Here is a 26,270-nt window from a genome sequence, read left to right on the forward strand (position 1 = left end):
ATTCAGCAAAAAGCTAACTTAGTAAGAAGCATAAACTGGAATGTTTTCATTGTAGTTCTCCCACTTAAATCGTATTAATTTCAATCATAGATTACAAAACTGGAAGGTAAATCAAGTAATGATAATTAAAAATAGACCTGCCTGCCCAGCTGAGTGTGGCTCAGCAGTTGAGCATCGACCTAGGATCCAGATCGCGGTTCGATTCCCGGTCAGGGCACATGCTCAGGTTGCGGGCTCGATGCCCGGTCAGGGGCATGCAGGAGGCAGCCAATCAATGACTCTCTCATCATTGATGTTTCTCTCTCTCTCTCCCCCTCTCCCTTCCTCTGAAATCAATAAAGAAAAATAAATAAATAAATAAATAAATAAATAAATAAATAAGACCTCCCTAGTTATATATCTGTACAATCAACAAAATAATCCAAAATTATTTACTTCCATACAAAACCTAAATATTTCTCAAAGAGAAAATAACACTAGAGTCACACATCCTTAGGTTATAAAATACATATGAATAAGCCTGAAGGATGTCCTTTTTTCTTACTAAGTAAATTTAGGCCAACCAAAATAAGAATGAAATATTGACTCATTAAAAGCCAGATAGCTTGCTATTGTTGCTATTGTTTTTAGACAAAATTTCCATCAAAAGAGATTAAGCCAGGGCATTTCTCTTTGGAAGGATGGGCCTGTCCTTATTTAGGTCACTCCTAAGTGGCACAACTTTATTTTCATTATTCAACAAAGTAACTTAAACACATTCTAATATTTATAGTCCCATATTATGAAAATTGGATGCCCACATGGTTTTTCATAACAGGTAGAAAGAGAGAAGGCTAAAGAAAAGCATACTTTTTTGAAAAAGATGGCAGTAAATTTATTGAATAGAGATTTCTGGATTAAAAAAAGTATGTGTTGTATATATTTCCCCCCCAGAAAAAAATTAGCATGATCAAAGCAACTACCAAAACATGCCAAACACCAGGCCCTCAACTATAAGACTGTCAACATCAAAGCCAAATAGAATGAGTTCCCCAAAGCAAAAGAAAAAGTAATTGTTAGTTAGACTTCCGCTTGTGGCCATCAGAAATGTTACCTTAATTTGGCCTTAATGACCTATAATCACTTTTAGCATATGGCTTTTAAGGCTGCTATTATTCAGCTTGATCTATGGATATAATGGAGAACAGAACTGTGGGTATAATTAAAATAAGTTCCTGTAAAAGTGAAATAGGTTGTTCGGTGCTAATGTGTAACTGACTAAATAACTTAATTAGGTAAAATGAAGTGCACTTATAACCACAGATACTTAAACCAAATCATGATAATGTTGTGTACATGAATATATTCTTTAAAAAATATTTTTAAAGAATTAACCAAACAGTAGGGCAAAGAAATACAAAGGCACTAGGACCTATAAAATTACACTGGTTAACATTGGTTCCTGCATGTAAAATAACGAAACAAAACCTAAATTATTTCTACCTGTCAGAAGTATCTAAAATAATGAGATATTTTTCTTTTTGGAAAAAAGCCTATGCATTTTAGTAGCAATTAAATATAAAAATAACCTAGTGCCTTAATTTTGGCTCCAAAGTTTAATTTTTGATACATATTTTCTTCTATATTGATAACTGATGGACTGAGGCGTCAGGAGGGAGATGGATAATGGCTAAAATCTCCATACATAACCAGAGTTAAAATTATACTACAGGACGGTTTGTAATAAATAAAAAAATAAATCTTTTGTTGTTTTGGGTTTTGCTACTCCATGAATCTAAATAAACATGGCTTAAAATTACATGGAAGCACCTTTTTGGTTGCACCAGGAAAAACATGGATGTTAAAATTCACCCAAAAAGACTGCTCCCCGAAGCAAGATAAAGAAGCAGACAAGCACAGCGGGAGAAGAGTGTGAAGTGCACATGTGGGGCCTTGATTCAAAACACAGCTGCTGGATCTAATTTTAGGCCAACTGGCCTTGTCAGTGTCTCTTAACAAGGAAAATTTCCCCACTGAATATTAGAAGCTGTAAAAAAAAAAGAAAGAAAAGCACATAATAATATTCATTAGTTAACTTATCTACACTATTGCTGCTGTTTTATACAGAAACTATATAATGTAACCAATCACTGACAAGAGCTTAACCAGTGCTGTGAAAGGTATTTCAGTTAAGGAAGTTTTATTCCAAAAGAAATGACCCATGATGGGCCCCGGCAGACATTTATGCAGCAAATAATGAGAGACTACTGACATGTCCAATAAAGGAACTCAAATATTTGTGAGCAGTCCACATAGAAACATATATAAATGAAATTACTGATTTTCCACAACTCTACTAACAGTGTTAACTCCTAACATTTCTTTATTTTTTACTATGTGTAAACCTCACACTAAGTGCTGTATTTGGATGGGTTCATTTGGTCTTCACAACTCTATAAGGAAGGTCCTATGAGTAGCACCATTTTACAGATGAGAAAATTCTATCAAAAGCTATAATCTCTTCAGCAATTAGGCAACTGAAATGTGTGGAAATTTGCCAATAAGACTTCTCTGATTTTGCTTTAACAATATCTTTAAGAAAATCATAAACAAAAATTTTGGCACAATCTCATATACTTCCAGACCTTTAAGTAAATGAAGCTAAAAAATTTTATTTAAGCTTATAAGAGTATTTGCATCGAGCATCATCATGAAGCATTTGAATACAGATGGGGTTACGTACCAATACATCCATCTTACATTGAAAATATCGTAAGTGGAAAATGCACATCTACTTTACCAAACATCATAGTTCAACACATCTACTTTACCAAACATCATAGTTTTGCCTAGCCTACCTTACACATGCTCAGAACACAATATCCAAACAATACTGGCAGCAGAGCAGCCTGCAGCCTCAGCGGCTTACCCCCTGATGGCAAGCCTGCCTTGGAGTTGTGGCTCACTGCCGCTGTCCAGCAGCAGGAGAGAGTATCCATCACACCACACATCACTCCCCAAGAAAAGATCAAAATTCAAAATTCGAATTATAGTTTCTACCGGATGCGTACTGCTTTTGCACCACTGTAAAGTCAAAAAATCCTAAGTCGAACCATAGTAAGTCGGGAACTATATATACTAATGTACCCTAATTCCCTTTCATTTACAAGAGAAGCACATAGGAAGTTAGTAATGTTCACAAAGTGATCTCTGGATCCTTAGCCACAAAATTGTACGCAAAATATTGAATCTTCATGTTATATGAATTTTCCTATGGAAAAGCGTCATATCTTTCTTCAGATTTCCAAAATATTCTATGTATCCAAAAATGTTCAAATTCCCTGACTTGCACTCCCTGACCCTGGCCCAACTTTGAGCATCGTATCCCCCACTTGCTCGCATTACTCCATTTCTAGTCTTAGAGAAACTACCTGTGATTTCCAAAGTTCACAACTGCATATATTTTTCCTTCAACTGAAACTGTCCTTCAACTTTCTGTCTAGAGGTTTCCCACTCTTCCTTCAAGCCCCAACTGACATCCAGTCTCCATGAAGGTCCCTTCAGCACTTACTGCTACTCCAAGGATTCTGATTTCCAAGTAGTGCCCGATATGTACGCACCTCTACTGGAGAAGTGATCATACAGAACTGTGTTTTATGAAAATGTTCATCTCCCTGAATGTGAAGTGAGCTCCTTGAGATCAAAAACTATGTTATTTTCATCATTTTTACTATCTCAAACATTCAACATAGTCCTTCAAATATAGCGAAAGCTCAATAAATCTACTACATTGATAAATTACTGTATAAATAAAATGCTATAAAATAACCACTTAATGGCTCTATCTAATTAGATACTATACAACACAAAATTCACAAGAAATGATCTTTGCCCGTAATGATCTTCATATCTGCTATTTATTGATCTATTTGTATTCATCCTGATGCCACAAAGAATCTGATCTACTCCTCACAAAATTCTTCCACATGCATGTTTTTCTCACAACTTTCTACTTTATTTTGTTTTAATTTTTAGTTTGCTCCTTGTACAAAAGACATGCTCACATATTATGTGTGTTAAATGCATAGAAAATATAAAGAAAACAGATACCACCCATAAAAGAAAATGTATGATGGTTCCACTTTCCAAATGAATAAATTCACTCTTTGAGATGTAAAGTGAGCTGCCCCAGATCACAGAGCCAGTAATGAAGAGGGCTGGAGGAGAAGCTCATCCTTCTTACACATAGGTCTAGAACACATTTCTCTAGCCGGGAGCGCTGCAAGCCGCGCCCTCCCCCACCCAGCAACGTCCAGCTGCTGCCGGTTCTTGTAAATAAAGCTGTATCGGAATGCAGTCCTGGGCTTTGGTTTACTTGTTGTCTACGGCTGCGTCATGCTACAAGAGCAGGGTTTAGCCCTTGTAACAGAAAGCGTGTGGCCTACAAAGTCAAAAATGTTTATTGTCCGGTTCCTTACAGAAGAAGTTTGCTGACCCCGGCTCCAGTCTTTCATTCTACTTCCAGAAACGTGTGTTTATTCTCTAGGTCTTTCGTAGAGAAAAATGATTTCTTCTTTTAAGGGAAAGTCTACTCTTAGATGCTGTATATATGTAAGAGGCAAATTGGCAAAATTCATACTAAGTATTAGCATGAGCTTTTTTAAGTTGTAACTTTATAAAATCAAAACAAAATGTATATTCAAACCAGAATGCCCTGCCAATAACCAAAATATTTAGTATGAGGACAAGAGCCGTGGAAAGTACTAGGGAAGCTCTGGACAGAGAAGTTAATTCATCAGCACTTGCAGTCCCTTCCCCATGTCCCATTTTGGTCTGACCAAGGACACCCTACTTGGCCCAAAGAATCCAACTCACCCAATGACACTTCCCAAATTTCAGTTCCACTTTCTTGATTTTTGCCATAACTAAGTACTAATGGAACATTTACCTAGTTATACTTTTCTTTGAAAGAACTAACTTTAAAAAAAACCACCTTAGTCGTCTGCTAAGAATAATATCTATAAAGTCCAGGCCTTGTTGTACTAGTTACATTTTTTTCTAAAACATATTCAGTCATAGATGCATATCAACAGATAGACAACCAACCAGACAGAAAACAGACACAATAATTGAAAAAGTTTCTAAGTTTTCAGCTAATAAAAAAATACTCATCAACAATTCAATATTATATTGTGTCACTTCTCAGAGAACTCCCTTAGTAGCTCTGTTTAATTTCTGTTATCTGTAAATTCAAAGATCTCAGAGTGGTGCACTAGGGAATAAAAGATTTAATAAATAAAAAGCTTAATCCATAATGAAATGTCAACAATACCATGCCCCCTCTAGAACCTGATGTACATATTTTATAAAGTAATATATGTGAGAGAACTTTGTGAACTGTACTCACTATAGCAATTTGTAAGTGTTTGTCCAGAGAGAACTAAGGCAGAAGATATGAAACAAGCTCTCCTCTTGGAGTTCAAACACCTAGGCTAAACTAAGGCTCTGCCCCTTCTACCTCTATGGCCTTGGACAAAGTCAGGGGATTCTCTGAGTCAGTTTCCTCTTTAGTGGGTTGTGACTAGCCAAGGCTTTATATAAGATAATGACATAAGAGTACCTGACATATGGCACTCAGTGAGTGTGAGTTCTCCAGTCCTTGATTTGGGCTGGTATTTTATCTGGTAATAATTTGTACATGCAAAATGTATGTGAAAATGCAAAAGAAATACAATGTGAGCATTAAGACATTTATATGACCTTGAAGATTCAATAAATGAACACAACAAGAAAGAAGCTTAGTGGCTTCCAATAACAACACTGTGACTAAACTTAAAATGAGCATGGTCCCATCTAACTGTCATTCCTCTTAATCAGTAGATTCAAATAAAAAAACACATGTATATGCTTATTGAACTATTTATTAAATAAATTCAGTACTAACTAAATCAAAAAAACTTTTAATTTAAATTGGGAAATTAAAGAAAGCCTGTCTCAGCAAATGGCATTTCAGATGAGCTCTGAATGGAGTTAGCAAAGAGTTAAGGGACAGTTGCTCCACAGCATGTGCAAAAGTCTTGAATCAAGGAGAAGCTTGACAAAGTCCAAGATAAAAAATGTGTTCTGGAGTGTATAATTCTATAATACTTAAAGTGTTTATAATTGTGGGGAAAAAATGAAGTTGGGAGATGAAATGCTCCATTTGACATTAAAAAAAAAACAACAAACAACTCACTCTGGCTGCTTTGGGACATGAATTCAACGGGAAGTAAGTAGAAATATGGAGAGTAGGTAGGAGGCTACTAAAGTGTCCCAGACAAGAAATGATGGTGCCTTGATCTTGATGAGTAAAATTAGAGATGGAGAACAGAACTCCATGGTGATTAGACAGATAGAAAATAAGAGAAAGAAAGGGGGGAGCTGTCCAGATCTTGGTTTAATCAACTAGGTGCATGATAATGCCATTCCAAAGATGCAAAAAACTGGATGAGGCATATATTAAGGGGAGAAGAAGAAATCGAGTATAAAAGACAACTGGCTCTACAAACTGCCACTGGAAGTCACAAATGGGACTGGAGCAATATACGTAAAAGCTGTTATCTTAGAAACAGACAAGATCACTTAGAAAGAAAAATATGCGTGAGAATAACAGTAGACATGTACTGACTGCCTACTATGCATTGGACAGGGTTTAAGTGCATGGCAAGTATTATCTTACTGAATCCTCCCAACAACCCCGTTTCTACCCATTTTACAACAGGAACTAAGGTCACACTGCTAGTAACTGGATGGTAACCAACCCAGCCTGACTCCAGACCGAGGCACTGCTCCATGCTGCCTCTCAGCCAAAATGAAGCCCAGGTAAAACCCCCGAGGGGATCCAATATTTACAGCTCAGGCAGAGGAAGAGCAGCCAGCAAAAAAGAGGCAGAAAACAACCACCAGGAAAATTTGGTATGGAGAAACAAAATGCATAGAGTTTCCAACAAAACAACATTTTTCTCAAAAGGTTGCTAATTTAATAAAATAATATTGCTAAATACCAAAAGGAGAAAGAGAAATCAGGGGAAAAGACAGATGTCCTAAAAGGAATGGCAATTAGATTGAGAGCAGACTTCTCATGAGTCACAATAGAATTCAGAAGATAGTAGAATAAAATAATCAGAGTAATGAGAAAAAACAAATGTCAAGCTGGAATTGTGAGCCCTGGAAAATTATCTTTTGAGAATATCAGAACATTTTGGATAAAGAAAAGCACAAGAGCTGACCTTCAACATCCTTGTACCTAAAAACTTCTAAAGGATATACTTCACCAAATATAAAAATGATCCCATAAAGAAGGGCTAAGATGCCAGAAAGTGTTGAGGAAAGAAATTATAGTGAACTAAGTAAATCTAAACATTGTCTATAAAATAATCATACCTAATTTGTATAAAATATTTTAAAGTTCAAAACAAAAATACTCTTAAGTAGAAAGGGGATTAATGGAAGGAACAGTATTTCATGACGTTAAAATTGGTTCAAAGACTATAGACAAACTTTAGACTTTGCTGGATTACTATGCATCATAAAATCTCAAAGGTAACCACTAGAAGAACAGAAATAAATTCCAAGCAATGGGAGGAAAAAATGAAATAAGAAACAAACAAAACCTTAATTTCTTTAAAGGAATGACAGGAAGGGGGAAAAGGGCATAAAAAGCAATACAAATGGAAATCAAGAATTTAGATGACAGTAATTACAGAGCTACCATACTGCACACAATTCCAAGAAGCACCACTGTAGTCTATGTAAGTGACCTAAACTGAAGTACAAAATATGTAAATAGATTTAAATAATTTGATATTATCTGATTAGATTAAAATTAAAATCCAGCTGCAGCTGCCATACCTAAAGCACAACAAGAAGAATGGATGGAAAATAAAAGTTCAAAAAATATATACACTAGACAAATATTAGCCAAAAAGAAAATGGGATAGCTATACTAATAACAGAAAAAATAGACTTTAAGACGAAGAGCAGAAAGAGGATGACCACATACAAAGTGGATAACGGGCTGAATTAACAAGGAAGACCTAGTCATTCTAAACGTGAATGCATACAATTTCACCACGTATAAAGCCAAAACAACACAGGGATAAGTTTGCAAAGTCACAATCAGAGAGAATTACCTTAATACACTTCTCTCAATGCCAAATACGTCAGGCAGATCCCTTACCTCCCCCTCCCCGAAACAACCATTAGTAAAGGTATGGGTGACTGTAAGGCACAATTAACAAGCTTAAATTTTTGGATACATACAGATCCTTCAAATTATATATATTCTCTTCAAGCACACCATGTAACATTTATGAAAACTGATGAATTAAAAACGAAAATCAAGTAGTCTCACAAGAACCAAAGAACTATTGTCACACAGACTAGTTCTCTGACAACAAATTAATTACATTAAAAGTCAGTAATTAAAGAATTAATGACATTCATTTGTAAAATTTCTAAGGCACCAATAAATATTGCAAGGGTCAAAGATGAAACCATATTGGGAATTTTAAAATACAAATAAAATATAATGAACATGTTACATATTAAAACCTACCCAATACAGTGACAGCAGAATGTTGAGGGAATTTTATTGCCTTAAGTACTTACACTATAAAACAAAAAATAATGACAACTTAACAAATTAAGTGGTCAACATAGGAAGTTAGAAAAAATAAAAATGAACGCAAAGAAAAACCAGGCAATAATACAGATTAAAAATTAATGTAGAAAATAAACACACACACAAAAACAATTCACAATGCCAAAAGTTGATTCTTTTTGAAATGACTAATAAACAAGAAAAACTTGTAGTGATCTTGATCAAGGAAAATGCAAATAAAATCAGTATTGAAAAATGAAACTTAATTATAGAGTCAGCAGCGATTAAAAAGCATGAACAACTTTATGGCAATTAATTAAAAAACATAAAATTATATACATCATACACAATTTCATTCATATATATAATTTTTAAACTATCAGGAAAAGAAGTAAAAATTCTCATTCTCAATGCTTTTTAAAAATTTTATCAGTGGTTTAAAAATTCCTCACACCAGGCTCTGATGGTTACACAGACAAGTTTTACCTAATTCCAAGGAACAGATTGCTTCTGCCTTATACAGACTCTTCCAGAGAAAACAGAGTGGAAATATTCCCCTATTCATTTACAGGTCAGTATAACCTTAGAGCCAAAACCAGACAAGGACAGTAGGAAAAGAAATATTATATACCAACCTTAGTTACAAAAATAGATGCAAAATACTAAAGAAAATATTAGAAAACAGTCCAGGATATTATTTTTTAAAGGGTAGTAAAATTACATCATAATCACATTAATTTTATCCCAAAAAAGCAAAGGGAGTTTACACAGGGAAAAATACAAATGTCACTGACAACATTAACAGAGTAAATGAGATTTTTTTAAATCATAATTTAAATGTATATGTATATAAAGTATTTTATATAACTCAGTATCACTCATGACAAAACTCTTAGCAAAAATATATACAGAAGTGAAGGTCCTTAATGATATATCTACCATCACCAATATCAACAGTGGAAATCAGTAAAAAGACAAAGACACCCACTACTGTTGCTACTGTTTAACAACATATGTGCTTGAGGTCCTAGACAGTGCAATAGGAACAAGGGGGGAAAGGCCAGGTATAGGGGTTTGCAAATAAAAACAACATAATTTGCACAAGATATGACTACCTATGTGGAAAACTCTAAAGAAAACACAAAGGCATTTTTGGAATTAATAAGAGTTTAGCAACATGGCTGAATATGAAAATCAATATACAAAAATCAACTACATTTATATATACCAGCAACAAACAATCTGAATAGTTAATTTATAAGAAAATGCCATTAACAATAACAACAAGAAAAATAAGGTACCTAAGAATAAATCATCAAAAGACATTCAGAAGCCATGGAGAAAATTATAAAACTTTATTTTTAGATATCAAGAAAGATCTAAAGAAATGGAGAGATACCTGAGTAGAAACCATAATTATTAAAAATGTATTAAATTGAGCCCGGCCGGGCGTGGCTCAGCGGTTGAGCGTCAACCTGGGATCCAGGCGATCAGGGTTGGATTCCCGGTCAGGGCACATGCCCGGGTTGCGGGCTGGATTAATGACTCTCTCATCATTGATGTTTCTACCTCTCTCTCTCTCTCTCTCTCCCTCTCCCTTCCTCTCTCTGAAATCAATAAAGATATATTTTTAAAAAATAAAAATGTATTAAATTGAGACAGGCTCATACACAGCAGGCAGACAGTTCTGATGGCTGGGGGGCGGGGGGGTGGAGGGATTGAGCAAAAATAAAATTTAAAAAAAGAGAAAGCACTCATGGACACGGACAACAGTGTGGTGATGGGGGGGTGGACGTTGAAGAGGGCATAAGGGGGATAAATGGTGATGAAAAAAATAAAATAAAGAGAAAAAACAAAATAAAATGTTCACATTAAAACATAATAATAAAATGTATTAATTTTCCCCCAAAATGATCACTAGTTTCCATGCAACTTCAGTAAAATCCCTAAAAGGTTCATGAAAAACAGTGACAAGCTTATTTTTAAGTTTTTATGGAAGAACACAGGCCCCAAAATAGCCAAAAGTAAAATGTGTACATTTGGGACAAGAGAAGGAAAAGGAAGGACTTTGTCTACCAGATATGCAAATGTAGTATAAAACTTATAATAGTTAGCTGAGGCAAAGGTAGGCAAAGTGGCCATCAGATTAGAATAATGGACAGGCTAAAAGACTTACAAATATGGGAATTTATATTACTACAGAAGTAGCTCTGCTGATGCCTAGAAAAAGGGTGGGCCTTTCAATACATGACTGTAGAGCAAACGGGCACCAGGACATTTATGGAAATGTGGGATTAGACCTTTTACCTCCCATTCTACAATATCAGTCCCAACCGTATTAAAAACTTAAATGTAGAAGTCAAAACTATGAAATTCTTTCAAGAAGAAGTAAGAGAAAATCTTTATGACCTTGGGGTAGAAATGGATTTTCCAACACCGACAGAAAACAGGTAAAGGAAAAAAAGTAATATGACCACATTAAATGTAGGGTCTTCTGTTAACCAAAACACACCATAAGGAGTGTACAAAGACAGGTCATAAAACAAGGGAAAGTATTTGCAGCATGCATGACAGAATGAATCATTACCCAAAAATATATCAAGAACACTTAGAAATCAGTAAGAAGAAAGCCAACAACTCAACAGAAATTGAGAGGGAGGTGAGACTGCACAGAACAAACATAGAGGATAATTAAGTACACATATAGAGATGTTTTGCCTCATTAATTATCAGGGAAATGTAAATTAAGACCACAGCCAGATACATTTTAATTTTATACCAACTAGACTGATACAAATTAATAAATTTAATAACACTAAAGGTGGAAAACAATGTGCATCAGCATTAATCTTTTACGCTGCCCATGGGAGTCTAACTTGGTAACAGTTTGGAAAGCAATTTAACACTGTATTGTCACGTTGAACATTCATATAACTACATTTTACTCATGCATACCTACCCTACAAATATCAAAAAAGTGATCAAGGGTGCATCAAGAGATATTCAGGAGGGAAAAGTGGGAATCAATTCAAAGGTTCGCTAACTGCAAAATACATAAATAAACTGAGGCGTATTCACCAGCAGTGAAAATAAACTAAGGCCGCATACAACATGGATACATCTCCAGCACACCAACTGAGGGGAAAAACAGGCAGCACAGACAGTACAAAAGGATACCATTTTCATGATCCTCCAAGTAACACCAGACAACATACTGTTTGAGGACACACGTACATATCATACAACTACTTTACAAAAGAGAATACTTTGGAGAGGAAGACCGGGAAGTAGACAAGGACAGTCCCCTCGAGGAGCGGCAAAGGCTATGGGACTGCTCTAGGTCTCAAGATGAGTGGTGGGTCCACAGGTCTTCACGCCATTATTAAGCTTCATAATTTATATATGTTATATGTATAATTTATAGATGTCAAACATTACAAGGTAAAATACTTTTTGAAATACCTACTTGGGGTCAGCATATGGGCTGAAGGGAAACAGAAGCAGCCAGTGTAGACCATTAAAACTCTTGGTATGAAGGAGGGCAATACAGAAGGCTATGGTCAGAGGGGAGTGCAAATGGGAGGGGAAGTTTTTGTTTGATTGGCTACTTTTTTGATTTGTTTTTAATTATGAAATATTTCAAACATAGAGTTGTCAACCACACCAGTCTATCTTATTTTTCGAAAAAAATAAAGCATTGCAGATACAGTTGAAACACTGTGTGCCTCCCCACCCCCCAAAGGAAAGTAATTTCATTTTATTTTTTAACTGAGTGTTGCTGATACATGCCTGGATGCTGAAGAAATTCTCCAGGAGGAGGGAACAACACGTGAATGCTGTCCACTTACATCAACATTACCCTACTAACTCACCAGCAGCTAGCTCAGGTTTACGAAGCTGCCCGCTCAGTGCAGATGGTCCCAGGCCTCCCTTTCAGCACCCTTCTGATGAAGAACACAGTAACTCTAGGGTCCTGGAGCCATGTACTACTAACTGGCACAGATATCAGGATCCAACCCTACCCACAGCATTCCCCCAATGCTCTAACTCAGCGATTTTCAACCGGTGTGCCACAAGGATCTTTAAAACATGCAGTACCTGACTTTTGAGTCAGGGACACTGACCTCTTTTCCCTTAGATTGTCAAATAAAAAAATGACAGCAGCCAACACAACAATAGTCATCTGGAGTGAATGAACCAAAATTGTACATGTTTTTTTGTCAGATCAACAAAATATGTACATTTTGGTGTGGTGCAGAATTTTAGTAACTAGTTTATGTGTGGCACGAAATAAAAAAGGTTGAAAACCACTGCTCTAACTAGCTGGCCTATGCAAAGATGAGAGACAGAGACAGAGACAGAGATGATACAGAGAGAGAGAAAACAAACAATATATTTTCTTTAACTTGAACAGTAAATAACCCAAGAATGGAAATATTTTTCCTAACTAAAATGAAGTAATACACATACTGGTTTGAGAGGTGGCTTCCAATAGTAACTGGAGTAAGGCAGAGAAAGAGGGGCATGGTCAGAGTGAGAGAGGGAGGCTGTCATTAGAAAAGAGAAAGGCAGGATATTAGCTAGATGTGTAAAAACGGGAAGCTTCATTTTGTTCCTAACCAAAAATTAACAGATAATTTTCCCCCATGGGCACCTAAAAAAAAATACAATCAAATAATAGTGTTTTGATCTCAGACAGAATATCATATAAATCAAACCACCCTCCTCAAGTTCACCAACAAAGCATCTCAGCAGCATGTTGTGGATGTGCTATCTGACATGTGACTACAGGCATTCGATGAATCCTACACAACGGGGTACACCAAACCATCGGGGTTACTGGTAAGAAGAACACAAGCTGTAGGAAGCCTAAACGGTGCATTATTACCTAAGACCATTAAATAAGAAAGAAGAGTCCCTTTTGCCTTGGTCTCCCACTTCCATCTCTGTACCCTCTCACAACAGAATTGCAAAAATCAATCTACTACTTCTCTAGGAAAATAAAAAGCATTTCTATGTGCTTGGTTGCTAAAAAGACAGTGGATATCACATGGTAGCTGAATCAGGTCTCGGTTACTGTTACAAGGTATAAAGTACAGTAAATTTTAAAGTATTAAAGTTATAGGAAGTTTCACAAAATAAAGCAAGTGCCCACGAAAAATGGCCCCCAGTGGACTACAGTTATAGATTTCAAATAGGGTCTATAGTTAATTCTCAAACGTCACCACCTATACTGCAGGACCAGCAACCCCATCTCTCACCTAAATTTCTGCAGAAGCCTCAAAACTGGTTAGGGCCACCCCCACCTACTACCCTTGAGGCCTGTGTGCCAGGCTGTAGCCAGTGTGCCCAGGCACAATCTCATGGGCAGCACACTTGCAAAGAGTTCCCACTGCTCAGCCTTGCATGACGTGGCCCCTATTCCGTTCCCCAGCCTCAGCTCAAACCATGCTGGAGCCCCTTCCCAACCACCACGACCTGCTCTCTCCTTGTGGAACCTGTGCCCCCCCAGCCCCGTCATTCCTCCCACAGATCTCAGAGTGGGTGTGCCAGCCTCGGGGAAGTCTCTCCTGAGCGTGGTCAGATATCCCTACTACCAACTCATCTAACGCCACACACCTCTGCAATGTAGAATCTGACATTTCTTTGGGTGATAATTCAGTTACTGTGTGTCTCCTACATTTAATCCACGCAGGAACAAAAGTGTCCTGCTCATCATTTTATTTCCAGCACCGAACATGGTCCTGACACATGGTAGAAGCTCCATATTTAATTTTAAAAGGAAATAATTTTTCTGTATATAAATTTTAAAATAAATATAAAAATTTCAAGTGTGGGAATAAAAAAGATTAGCATGGAGGGGCAAAAACAAGTGTACAGTTGTTCCTACAGATAATACAGTAATTAATAAATAATAATACAAGAATAAACTGTTTCATGTACACGACTGTAAATGTACTTTTGCCCACCCCTGTATGTTTCTAGTGCCCTTAAATTAAGTGAACACTATCTATAAATCCAAAATTTTACTTTCTGCTCAAAAAGGACCAACAGAACATAACTGTCATGCCTGCCAAGGAGTCTCTGGCACTGAATTGGAGATTGCTTTCACAACACCCTTCAATGAGGCCTAATTTCCACAGCCCTTAGTATGCATTCTCCTTCCTTTCACTTGTGTATAAGTACACAAGTACACAGACTCTAGGGTTTCTATGTGTCAGCTGGAACTACGAAGTCTGCACTTAGTTATATTTGAAGGGTAATTTTTAAAGAAATCTAATTCTCTATTTCAACATCACTAACTAAAGTACGTTCCTACTGAATCACTGTAAAACTTTTACCTAATAACAGTAACATTGTGCTCCACTGCGATGCTGAAGGTGAAATTTTTCTTCTTTATAGCACCATAGTGTCTAACACTGTAACTTGTCTTGGCTTTCAAAAAACATTTATTGAATGAATAAAATGAATGAACAAACAAATGAGTAAATAAAAATTATTAATTCTTAATAAGTCAATTGTTACTCCAGTGAACCAAATCCACACTGGGGAAAAAGAATTAACATAATATGCATTCAGCCTTTTCACTTTTTGGAAAATCTCAACATTCTTTAAATAATCAGGCCTTAACAATGGAATTCTTAAAGTAAAATTAATTAATTAATGTAATTATGGAATATTTCTCACCTTATCTAAAATATTTCTCAACTGCTAAAACTACTAAGCAGAAAAGCATAGAATTCTTACATGGGCTGAAAATATAAACTGAAGAATAGTAAAAGGTTAAGAAAATCAGGGGGAAATTAAGTGGCTAAAAGCAACCAGATGAAGAAGCAGTGCCCACAAGAGAGCAGAAGAGCATCCACTGGTTCAGGACACCAGTCAGTGGACAATGGTGTCCAAGAAGGCACACCACAAACAACTATTATTGGAACATGAACTAAAATTGATATTCTCTGATCTTTCTTTTCAAAATTACAAAATTGGATTATGTATCAAATTGCATATTCAATCTTGTAATACTACCACTTGATGACAATTTTCCTGAATTTAAAATACTCCGAGTTGCAAAATATTCCAATACAAATCCCTTATTTTTGAAAGTGAAGAAAAAGTTATGGGAATACACTGGTTTGTAAATGACATTTTAAAGAAATGGGTCTAAAATACTCTCTTTGTCATAAAAATCTTGTTTATACTCTGTAGCAAGCACAATCACTCATTAATAAATTCTTCCTAAGCCTATTTCAACCATCAATTGAATTTCTGGCTTCTTGTGGAAACTGGAACCACGTGCTACACTGAAATGCTTGGAAGTCACAGAAAGACATATTAATCTGAATTCATTGATACCTGAGGAGACGATGGTATTATATATCTTTTTCCTCCTCTGATATAGTTATGATAGATTTTACCCAAAGGTGTATCTGACCATTCCATAATGTTTTTACAAATATTATTAAGTTTTGGCTAAGACCACAATACCTTTGAAAATGTTTTCTAAATGCATCTCTGAATGTATTATGTGGCAATAATAACTATCACATTTCCCTGCTAGCTTTTTAACCAAAAGATGTGGCGTTGGTAATACTGATGGCAGTGATAATAAAAATTATAATGATGAATACTTTTGCAATCTGAAAGTATTTTAAAGTATACTATAAAACCCCTCTTGAAGTACACTGGAGAGTTTCAAACTTTTTTCAGTTTTAAAATGCAGGCTTTGAGGCTCTATCACTTCGTCAATATCAAACAGCTATTCAGCAGTAAATGCTGCAAAGAATCTAGATTTCCTGAATTCAGTTAAATAATTTTTTCCAAAGTAGATACTGCTGTGGATCAAAAAACATTCCGTGGATGAAGGATATAATAGGAAGAGTTTGAAACTGGGAACATAAAAACCTCAAAATCCATCCTGACATTACCATGAAAAACATATACTTTTGGAAGGAACTGAATTATAATCGCTAACACTCCCAAGGAAATTCCAAAATCAGAGAAGGAAAAAAACAAGGGCATCCAAGACAGAGAAGTTTGCCTGAAGTCACTGCAGGTGCCTAGAACAGAGCTGACTGCACCGCAGAGCTGTGGCCTCTTCCTCTGGGCCTGCTGCACAGTGATCTTGATACCAAACACTCCATCCCAGTACCCCCAGGTCCCAACACCCCCGGGTCAAAATCCCACCCCTCCTCTTCAGGGATCAGCATCGATTTGTCCGCGAGGCTTTCACTATTAATTTCCCTCGGCAAGAAATCAGTTTTGATTTATCTAAAATCCCACAACATGAATGATACATGTCTTCTGGACACTGAGTACTAATTATAAATGTGGTTTTCTATTCTTTCCTGTCAGAATATATGCCCTCTCTGGGCAGGGCATATGTCCCACAAGCCCTCTATGTGGTGTAGTTGCTAACACAAGGATCTGAACACAGCATGTACTAAAAATATATATTAAATGCACCCTCGATAAGAATTATGATAGGTAACTAGCTAAGTAGATAAAAACATCCTATGTCCATTGCCTACATATTAAAACCCGAGGGGTAAAACTGAAGCTATGCCAGAAATCTTCAAGTAGACATAAATAAATATACCTTTTTAAACCATTATCACATTTTACTCATCTTGAATGGATATAAAATTACTGACAAGGTACACCAATTTGCGTGTTTTTCATTTTTTGTACTTCAGCATATCCCACAATATGAAACCTAAGTGTACACGACTATCATTACAATACCCTCCTTCATAAAAGCTAGGTCTTGTCCTAGCTCAGCAGTCTCTAAATATCTTATATTTAATACTTGACTTGAGAAATTTGAGATTAAATCCTTCCATTTAAATGCCTCAAAATTCAGCTAAGGACCCCAAAAGGGACTGTTTAAATTAATGGAAGATTAAAGCAAGGAAGAACATTCTAAAAGGTATTCTGTAATGGGCTTTGTCACCACCTTCTCTGTTTTATTGGAAAAACAGTCTTTACCCAGGGGGCTAACAGTTTATATGCCAACCATTGGTCTAGGTTAACTATCTGAAGTTAAAAATGTCAGAGCAGAAGAAAAGTTTGTAATGGAAACGCTGACATGCCATGAAGTAAAGGGGCACAAGCAGGTGCTCCTGGAACCCAAGGCCATAATTCAATCGAGCGGTATTTTGACGTCATCTGTTACAGAAAAAAGCCAAATGGTTTATGAACAGCACCAGAACTCCCGAGATTGAATTACAGTCCTGATATTTAATCATGGGTCTTACTGTGTTATTTTTAATAACACAATACATTTTAACAGTTATTCGTCAACTGCCTTGGCCAAATTAGAACACGTGATGACAAGTGAGCCGGATTATGATGTCCATCTCTCACAGTCTGAATTTTTATTATTTTTTCAGAAATGGTAGATTATACAAGTATTCCTCTTCTTAAGAAACATACAGTTGGTACCAACGGATTGAGTCCAAACCTTAATTAAAAGCAGCATGGGGTCCCTAACCAGTGGGTCAGGACATCTGTATTTATGTCCTTTTATGGCCAAAGAACCAACTGTATGATTTGGACAAAAGACATTTAGCCCTCCCAAACTCTGTCTCTTCACCTAAAAAATAACAGAGCATCTCTAAAGTCTCACATAAATCTAAATTTCTATAAATTATTCACCTGCAAACCAATATTATGTAGTTCCTTTGGGATTCCCTGAGTATCCAAGTGCAAAATTTTTATAGCTGAAATGTTGATGAAGTTTTAATTCAATTAAGATCACTGATCAAAGAGGCATGCTAGTACCTAAAGAATTGTAAGCTAAATTTTTCAGAGGTAATATCAGCATCAGCAAATGAAACAGGTTCTTTAAAAAGTAATGTACAAATACTGCTGAATGTGTGAAGGGCTGTTTGCAAAACAAATCAATACAGACACATCCAACAATGAATTGCAGTTAATAAACTACATATAGTAATTACCACCAATGGCAGTCTAGAAAGTCATTCATTAAATGTTAATTGTCACACAAAAGTACAAAAGCATCCATTTGAACAATTGTGTAGCTGCACCTTTAAATAAGATACTTCCTTACAGCCCTGAAATTTATCCATATAAACTGATTTTAAACACACCTGGGTATTTGATATGCTGATTAACTGGGCCTTATTTATTTTTGAAATGAAACACGAGAACCTTTTTCAACACTTTTGCTATTTCTGTGAATCTGATATAATACATATATAAGTGTGTGTGTGTGTGTGTGTGTGTGTGTGTATATTTACTTATAACAAAGTGTTACCAATCTTCTCTAAAGCTTAAATTGCTACTTCTCTTATGTCTCTCTCATAAACATTAAGAGTCATAAGGTTTAAAGGTATCCACCTGAAACTCATGTACACACTTTATTGCTGAGTCTAAGTGGGCTCACAGATTTTGAAAATGTATAACCCATGTGTAAGCTTTTAAATTTGGTGATCAATTTTTTAAATTTTATTAAGAGTAATAAGAAACCATAACAAAAGTAACCTTTAAAAGAAACCCTATGATGTACTTTACTTTCTCTAATACTCAGACTATCTAATTAACTTGGAAGAACACCTGGCCATACAAAATAGCTCATAAAATACAAAAAATAAGGAGACAGGGGATTTCTTCTGTTTCTACCTAGCTTCATTTTCATGCTATGTCTGTGCAAGTTCTGATTTACTCAATATATAGATATAAATTGTAAAGGTTTGGCCAAGAACATTTTGGTTCAAGACTTGTAAACTGAAGAACGTTTCAAAACACACCATGTTCCTTATTAGGCAACTTAAGATCTGTTATCTTGGCTTATGGGAACTGATCTAAATAGCATCATAATAGTAAACGTTGAAAATCACAGGCCTGGGGCCCCCCGAACTCAACTCTATGCTTTGGACGAGGTTGCAAACTTCCAATATAAAATATAGTTTACCATTAGGAGGAAATGTTTGATCTGTAAAGCTTACAAAATTACTTTGTTTATCATAGCAGATGAAAGCAAAAAGGAATAATTTTAAGCTCAAAACAAAACTGTTTATATGACAGTCTTTACTGCTTCATGATTCTAAGCATTTAAGACAGATTCGAGCAATTAACAGCATAAACTTTCATTACATAGTTCTATTATATACGTTTATGCGACTTAGCTGTTCATCTGTTATTTAAGTGATTTGCTCATTACAATAGTAGGGTAAAGATAATTTGCTGATGTTGTCAAAAATGTTAAGCATTTCAGTCTCAACAGATCTTGGATCCCCACGTTTGTTTAATGCACTTTATTTACTTAAGTCATGTCAAATAGAGTATTGCTTCTTCCTTCTGAATTTAGAAAACGTAACATTTTAAGCACATGTCTGGTAATAGACATATCAAAACTTCAGTACTGCTTATTTTAGTGATGCGGATAGAATTTAGGATCATTGTTCTTCGATATTAAGTTTCAAAGATCTAACAATGAACTGCAAAAGTTCTTTTACAGTTAAAGACAAAAAATATATATTTTTTTTACATATTAACAGAGCTAGATTCATTACCTCAACTTTGGTCTGATTAGGTACACAAAAATAACTGAAAAATATTTTCACTGGCACCTATGGAGACTGTCAGTTGAACAAAAGCACAACTTTGAAAATATCTACTATATTTTCCTTGTAATAATAATAATAACAATAGTGAGGCATACCAAGTCACATCGAAATCCAACATAAATTAGAAGGCTAGCTTATTTGAATACTAGGGCAGGAAAAATAATGGGCCTGATTTATAGCATTATCTTACATACGTTTTTAAAAATGCTTATCTACTCCAGCCCTGGCCGGGTTACAGGTTCGATTCCCTGATCAGGGCACATACCTAGGTTGGTTGTTTGATCCCTGCTCGGGTGTGTACGGAAGGCAACTGATAGATGTTTCTCTCTCACATTGATGTCTCTCTCTCTCTCCCCCCCCTTCCTCTCTCTCTAAAATCAATAAACATATCCTCAGGTGAGGATTTAAAAAAATGCTTATCTTCTCTAAAGATCAGGACTAGTATTGCAGGCCAAGCCTCAATAATATATTCTTATCCTTATATAATCTTGAAAAAATAGGTATATCTGCCTCTGTGCGTTTATGAGGGTGTGCATGTGTGAAAAGGATATTGAGCTAGGCAAGTCTGTGTTTAAAACCTAATTCAATACTAGCTGCCTTGAGAACAAGTTCTTTAACAACGCTGAATCTCAGTTTCCTCATCTATGAAATGAGCATGGTGGCCCGTGCTCATTTCATAGATGGATCTTGTGAGAATTCTAAAAATACAATACAAATAAGGTGCATAGCATACCTCTTGGCATACTAAGAAGCATTTAATTCTGTCAGTGTCATGCCCATCTGCACCCTATTGTTCAATCTAACATCTTGCAAATAGGCACAGGGGAGATCGGGCAAAAAAGAATGATCGATATCCAAAATCCAGTTCCAAGCCTTAGAGAGCATTCAAAGGTCACATGCACATGCGAAAGCATTTGTATGCACAAATATCAACACATAAATCCCGATATTCTATTACGCAATACAAATTACAGAAAAACATAGTAATGAAACCAATGTTATTCCAATAAAGGATTTGCAGAGCCATAGAGAATTAGCAAATCACAATTTGTTTTTTTAGAACAGCAAATAAAGGCACAGAAACTCCTTAACATGAGCCTCAGTTTTCTTTGGCTCTATATTTCTAAGGGGTTTCTATCTCCAAAAGTCCATGATTCTAACATAATGGATTTAACACCACTTTACTTATTTTTAATCTAGTAAACTACCCTGCTCTTTACAAAAAGCCATACAACCGTTATGATTGTACTATAATAGCAAGGCTGTTCTAAAACATGTGCACACACGTGTGCACACACGTGTGCGCACACACAATTAAATAACTCTATTCAACAAACACCTTTAAGGTGACACCAATTTTTCTTCATGTTATAACCATGAATTGAAACCGGTGTAAATCAATTCAGGATGCTGACCATTTGAATTTTCTCTGCGGTACAGTACTGCACATTGGATTCATTTTTTTTTCTCTCTGAATTTACTAAATTGATATGTTGTTTTGGTGTCATGTGGGTGAAGGTTAACTAACTTGTATGAACATCAAATGTTTTTCCTCTTTCAAAAATGACCATGACAGAGATGTGGTGTGTTTTACTACTGCTCTTAATTGTTCAAACACCATTTATTTGGCAATCCTTAACAAATGCTGAACACTTAAGTAAAACTAAACAGTTTCAGGGGGAAAAGCTCAACTTTTAAACTAAGGGAGGAAGATGTAGTATCCGTCACAGACCAACTGTAAATACATGCAACAGATGTGGCCAGGGTTGTTCCTGAGTATAGGTAATTTTAGTGGTCCAACTTTAAAACTACTTTTTAAAAAGATCCTAAAGTTAGCATGTTTATCTCTTGCTTATAAAAGACTCAAAGGTAACCAAATAAACAGTATTTTTGTTATATTAGAAAATTAAGCCCCTGTTAACCAATAAATTACAGACTCCAGAAGCAGTTTTTTTTTCTTTTGGTAACTTTGCCATCCTACGTTTTAATGAGAATAATTTTCCAATTATCCAGGCATGTGGATGCTTTAGTTTGTTTTAAGATCAATGATATAACGGATATTAAATCCCTTTGTATAAGTTACCATATGGGTTACAACTATTCCTTAAAAATAATTCCAGAGCCCACCAATCTCCCTGTTAAGGTCATCGTGGCTCTGAACTATCATGGCTGAATTGTTTTAGTGCTCTCTGTTGAACACCTGCAAACATCAAACAAAAACTGCTGGTCCTTTCCTGGGTTGACAAAAGCCTTTCATGTGAAAAATGCTCCCTGGGAATGTCAGGCTGTAGCTCAGGTTACATTCCATTCTCCCTAGCAGCCTCCCCATTTCTTAAGGTGGTAGAGAAAACCATGTTTGTGAAATGAAAGATTAAAGGGAGTAGGCCACACTTTATTTTCATTCTCACGTTGCAAATCACGATGGAGCATCCTACATTAATGGAATCAAAAGCTACTGGGAACTTTAAGCATGAAATATTACCATGCCTCACTGAAAAAATATAGCTGCATTTTCAAATATGAACAGTTTACTTATAGCTTGGATCTTTTTTTCCTGGACCCAAGATGCAAAGCTACCCATGAAAGTGACATCTGAGTATACTCAGGACAATGGATATGAACCTGAAGTAAACTTAGAAAATTATTTCTCTGTCCAAAGTTACCCAGTTCATCCTTCTGGTTAAAGCCAGTTTTCCTAATGTTTTAATTTGTTATGCTTTAAAAAGACTTTATCATGGTGGATAAATTATTTCTATTGGGTGGAAAGATAAGCCATTTACTTCAGTAATAGCCCTGTGTTCAAATATGTCTTGAATAGATGAGAAAAACCAACACTCCGATCGGTCCCCTGTATATTATAGTCACCATTGTACTGCACTGGACGAATACCCTGCATTTTCAACCCAGCAGCCCAAACAAAATAGCCACGACATTTTTAACCTGTACAAGTCGACATTTGAGTCTGAAAACTACACCTGTGGTACAATGTAACTTAAATTCCAACACCTTAAAAATAATCACAGCATCTTCATTAGAAATACCATAATGTCTCACTAAGAATGAAGTCTCTGTCTGGGTTCCTGTGTGCATGTATGTGTAAGTGTACACACACACACACACAAACACACACAGAGTTGTCTTAAGAATTATGTAAGTTTCAATGTATGATCATTTACCAAAATGTATTAATACATATTCATATTTATCCAGCCTGTTATCCCTGTGAACACTTAAACATCATAGCAAGGACTCGATCTCAGTGTGCACATAGAAATTTCATGCTTCTGGATCGCCTCACATTATGAAGCCCTACCTAAACTGACCTACTTCAGTTACTCCAAATGTGTCAGTTTTTAAAAAGTGTAAAATAGCATTGTGTACTGACTTTGAAAACAGTCTATCTCTATACCTTTCTGATACAATCTACTTCTAGATTTAAACTAAATACACATTTTTCTTAAGTGAAATCATGAAGAAAATTACTGTCAGAGATAAAAGTTAACTAATATTTAGATAACGTCTAACATGAAAAAATTAATTTATCTATAAGAGACACTTGTATTCATCTTTCCTTCCAAGTTATATAAAGAATAAAATACAGAAATTTCCAAGATATAATACCAATACAAAAAAAAATTAAGTCCCTAAATGGAAAATATAACAGGGTCCAGGGCAGTAAAATGCAAACCTATGGTCAATAGTACTTTAATCAAAGCGGACCCAAAAAAAAAAAAGATAAAATATAACAAAGGAGGCATCTCATATTTTATAAATCAAGTTATAGAGTCAAAAATTCCCTTAGATTTATGGGGGCCAGAGGAAGGAGCAAGAACTTACTTGGAAATGAGCAACTTTTAGAAGCCATTCATTTTATAAAAACACACCAATTACAAAAATCATAAAGGTGAACAGATTTCTCATTACTATGAAAATTAAGAGATGTGAAATTATATTCAGTAGTTGAGACAATTCCACTAGTATCACAGCTAAAAAATGTCAACATTTACCAGTCTGACTTAAGAAGAGCACTGTCTAATGCACTGTTATGTAGCACTGCCAGAACTGAAATACTGCAGCTGTTTAACCAGCATAAATGGATTTAAGCCCTGAACCTAAAGAAGAGCAGGCAACAATGTACGCCTCCTCCTGATATGAAATCCAACTGACAAAATATCAAATACATTTTAAATAAGTATATATTCAGTTTTCACTTTTAATAAGAGACCTGCAGAGAGTTCCCTATTAAAACTCCTCCTTAGATGCAGATAATCAATGCGCACCCAGTTTCCTTTGTGAATAGCGCTAACGTCTTGTTTAAGCATCACCCAAAGACCTTTCATTTAGAAAATGAGAGGTTCTTCCCAATTTGCAACTTTAAACACAGCAAAAATTCATTGCACACATAATACATATGTGTGGGGAAAGAAACAGCTAAAGCATCAGAAAAGATATTTTAAATATAAATGAATTCATATTTAGCTCTCAGCTTAGCAAGAGGCTCTCTATTTACAGTTACGGTTTACTACACAGCATTCCTCTGCAAAATTAAAGACTCATTTCTTTAAAAGGGTTAATTATACATAGTACCTAATAAAGCTGATATTATTTACAAGGGATTTTCCCTTTTTATGAAAGTTACATTTTTCCCCTCTATTTTCAAATAGGGAACATTAATTTATTTCCCTCATTTTAACACTGGCCTTATCTTCATGTTTGATTACAACTGTATTAGAAAATTGCTTTTAAATTAAGTGATGGAATTCTGAGACAGTTTCCTTGATTAAAAAAAAAAAGACCTAATTTTAATTTTGCAAAAGATGACATTTTGTGTAAGTTATGTCACTGATGGATAATGAAATAACCGTATCATTACAGGCTAAAATTTCAATGACTTTTTCAGAACATTTCAACAGAGCCAAAAATATAAATGAGTGAACAAACAGCAAAGAACATTTAACTGCATTTTTTTTTTTTAATTTACATACTTGAGCCAGTAAAATGTCCACTCGCCAAAGAAGTTGGTCCATTTTTCCCACTGCTCACGGGAGGTGAAAACATCTAAAAGAAACAAAGAAATATTACTGTTGAAAAGAAGACATTTGTTCCTTCAGAGTTCGTCAAAGATCTTTCATATGCTCACTATATAACTTAGAGTTTGTGCTAAGGGCTCATTTTAGTAAAATACATCACCATCCAACTTAAAACTAAAACAGGCACAACATTGGCAATCACCCCCCTCTGCCCCCATTACCACTCCTCTCTTTTTCCTCAGGTTCACTAGATTGCCAGCACTAGGCTGTACTACCACATTTTAAACAAACACAGTCCCCATAATGTTATCAAGATTCAGTTTGGAGGACAGCAGCCTCCCTAGAAAATACTAGTTTTACAAAGGAGAAGAAAAAAAGTTGTTTGTTTTATATTGAAAACCTTGGCCATAAACGTGGCAATGTCCATTTCCATCCCGTATAGGATTTGTCTGTTACATGTGAACCCAAATAAAAATAAAAGTGCCACCTGCGCTAAATTCTCATTTCGTCTCTAACATGAGAGCAATTTGAAGCAAGACTCTCTCTCTCCCTCTCGCTCTCGCTCTCTCTCTTTCACTCCCTCTCTCTCCAGCATTTATTTCGACCCTAATTGGTTTCCCTCTTCTTCCACGTATCTGGTGGATAATGCGCACCTTCGCTGGGTCAGAGCCTGCAAAAAGCAAAGGAACGAATGGAGAAAGTGCAGCAAGCAGAAAGGGGCTACAGAGCTGCCTAGAGCTACGTTTCCTGGCAAAACTTCCGAAAGCCATTTCTCCAAAAGAAGGTCTAGAGCAGCAGCGGCGGCAGCAGCAGTGGCGGCGGCAGCAGCAGCAGCAGCATGACAGAGCCCCACTCACAAGGTGGTTTGAATTTTATTTATGTGTTTTGTGGATTCTTTTTATTTTGCTTTGCAAATACATCTTACACCAAACTCGTCTGACGTTGAAAAGCAATTCATCCCCCTGACGTGTGAGACTTGGTTTGGGAAAGGGAAGCAAAGGGATGGAGAAGTACCAAGCACAGCTGTAAAGC

The 26,270-nt window shown here is 35.8% G+C and overlaps 1 protein-coding gene across 13 annotated transcripts in view; it reads right to left on the reverse strand.

Moving 5' to 3' along the window:
• The window catches only part of TCF4 (transcription factor 4), a 330,485-nt gene that overhangs the window by 300,808 nt on the left and 3,407 nt on the right, over positions 1 to 26,270 (reverse strand). For 7 of the 13 annotated variants that reach the window (XM_087819116.1, XM_087819111.1, XM_087819114.1 and 4 more), the window contains one exon: positions 25,194 to 25,266. In XM_087819116.1, coding sequence (XP_087675242.1) covers positions 25,194 to 25,266 — 73 coding nt within the window. Of the gene's footprint in view, positions 1 to 25,193; positions 25,267 to 25,638; positions 25,658 to 25,891; positions 26,226 to 26,270 lie in introns of those variants that run through there. The other 6 variants (XM_087819109.1, XM_087819106.1, XM_087819108.1 and 3 more) reach the window with 6 other exon arrangements.

The sequence above is a fragment of the Miniopterus natalensis genome, chromosome 7, assembly GCF_054644295.1.
Source record: "Miniopterus natalensis isolate mMinNat1 chromosome 7, mMinNat1.hap1, whole genome shotgun sequence".
Taxonomy (NCBI): domain Eukaryota; kingdom Metazoa; phylum Chordata; class Mammalia; order Chiroptera; family Miniopteridae; genus Miniopterus; species Miniopterus natalensis.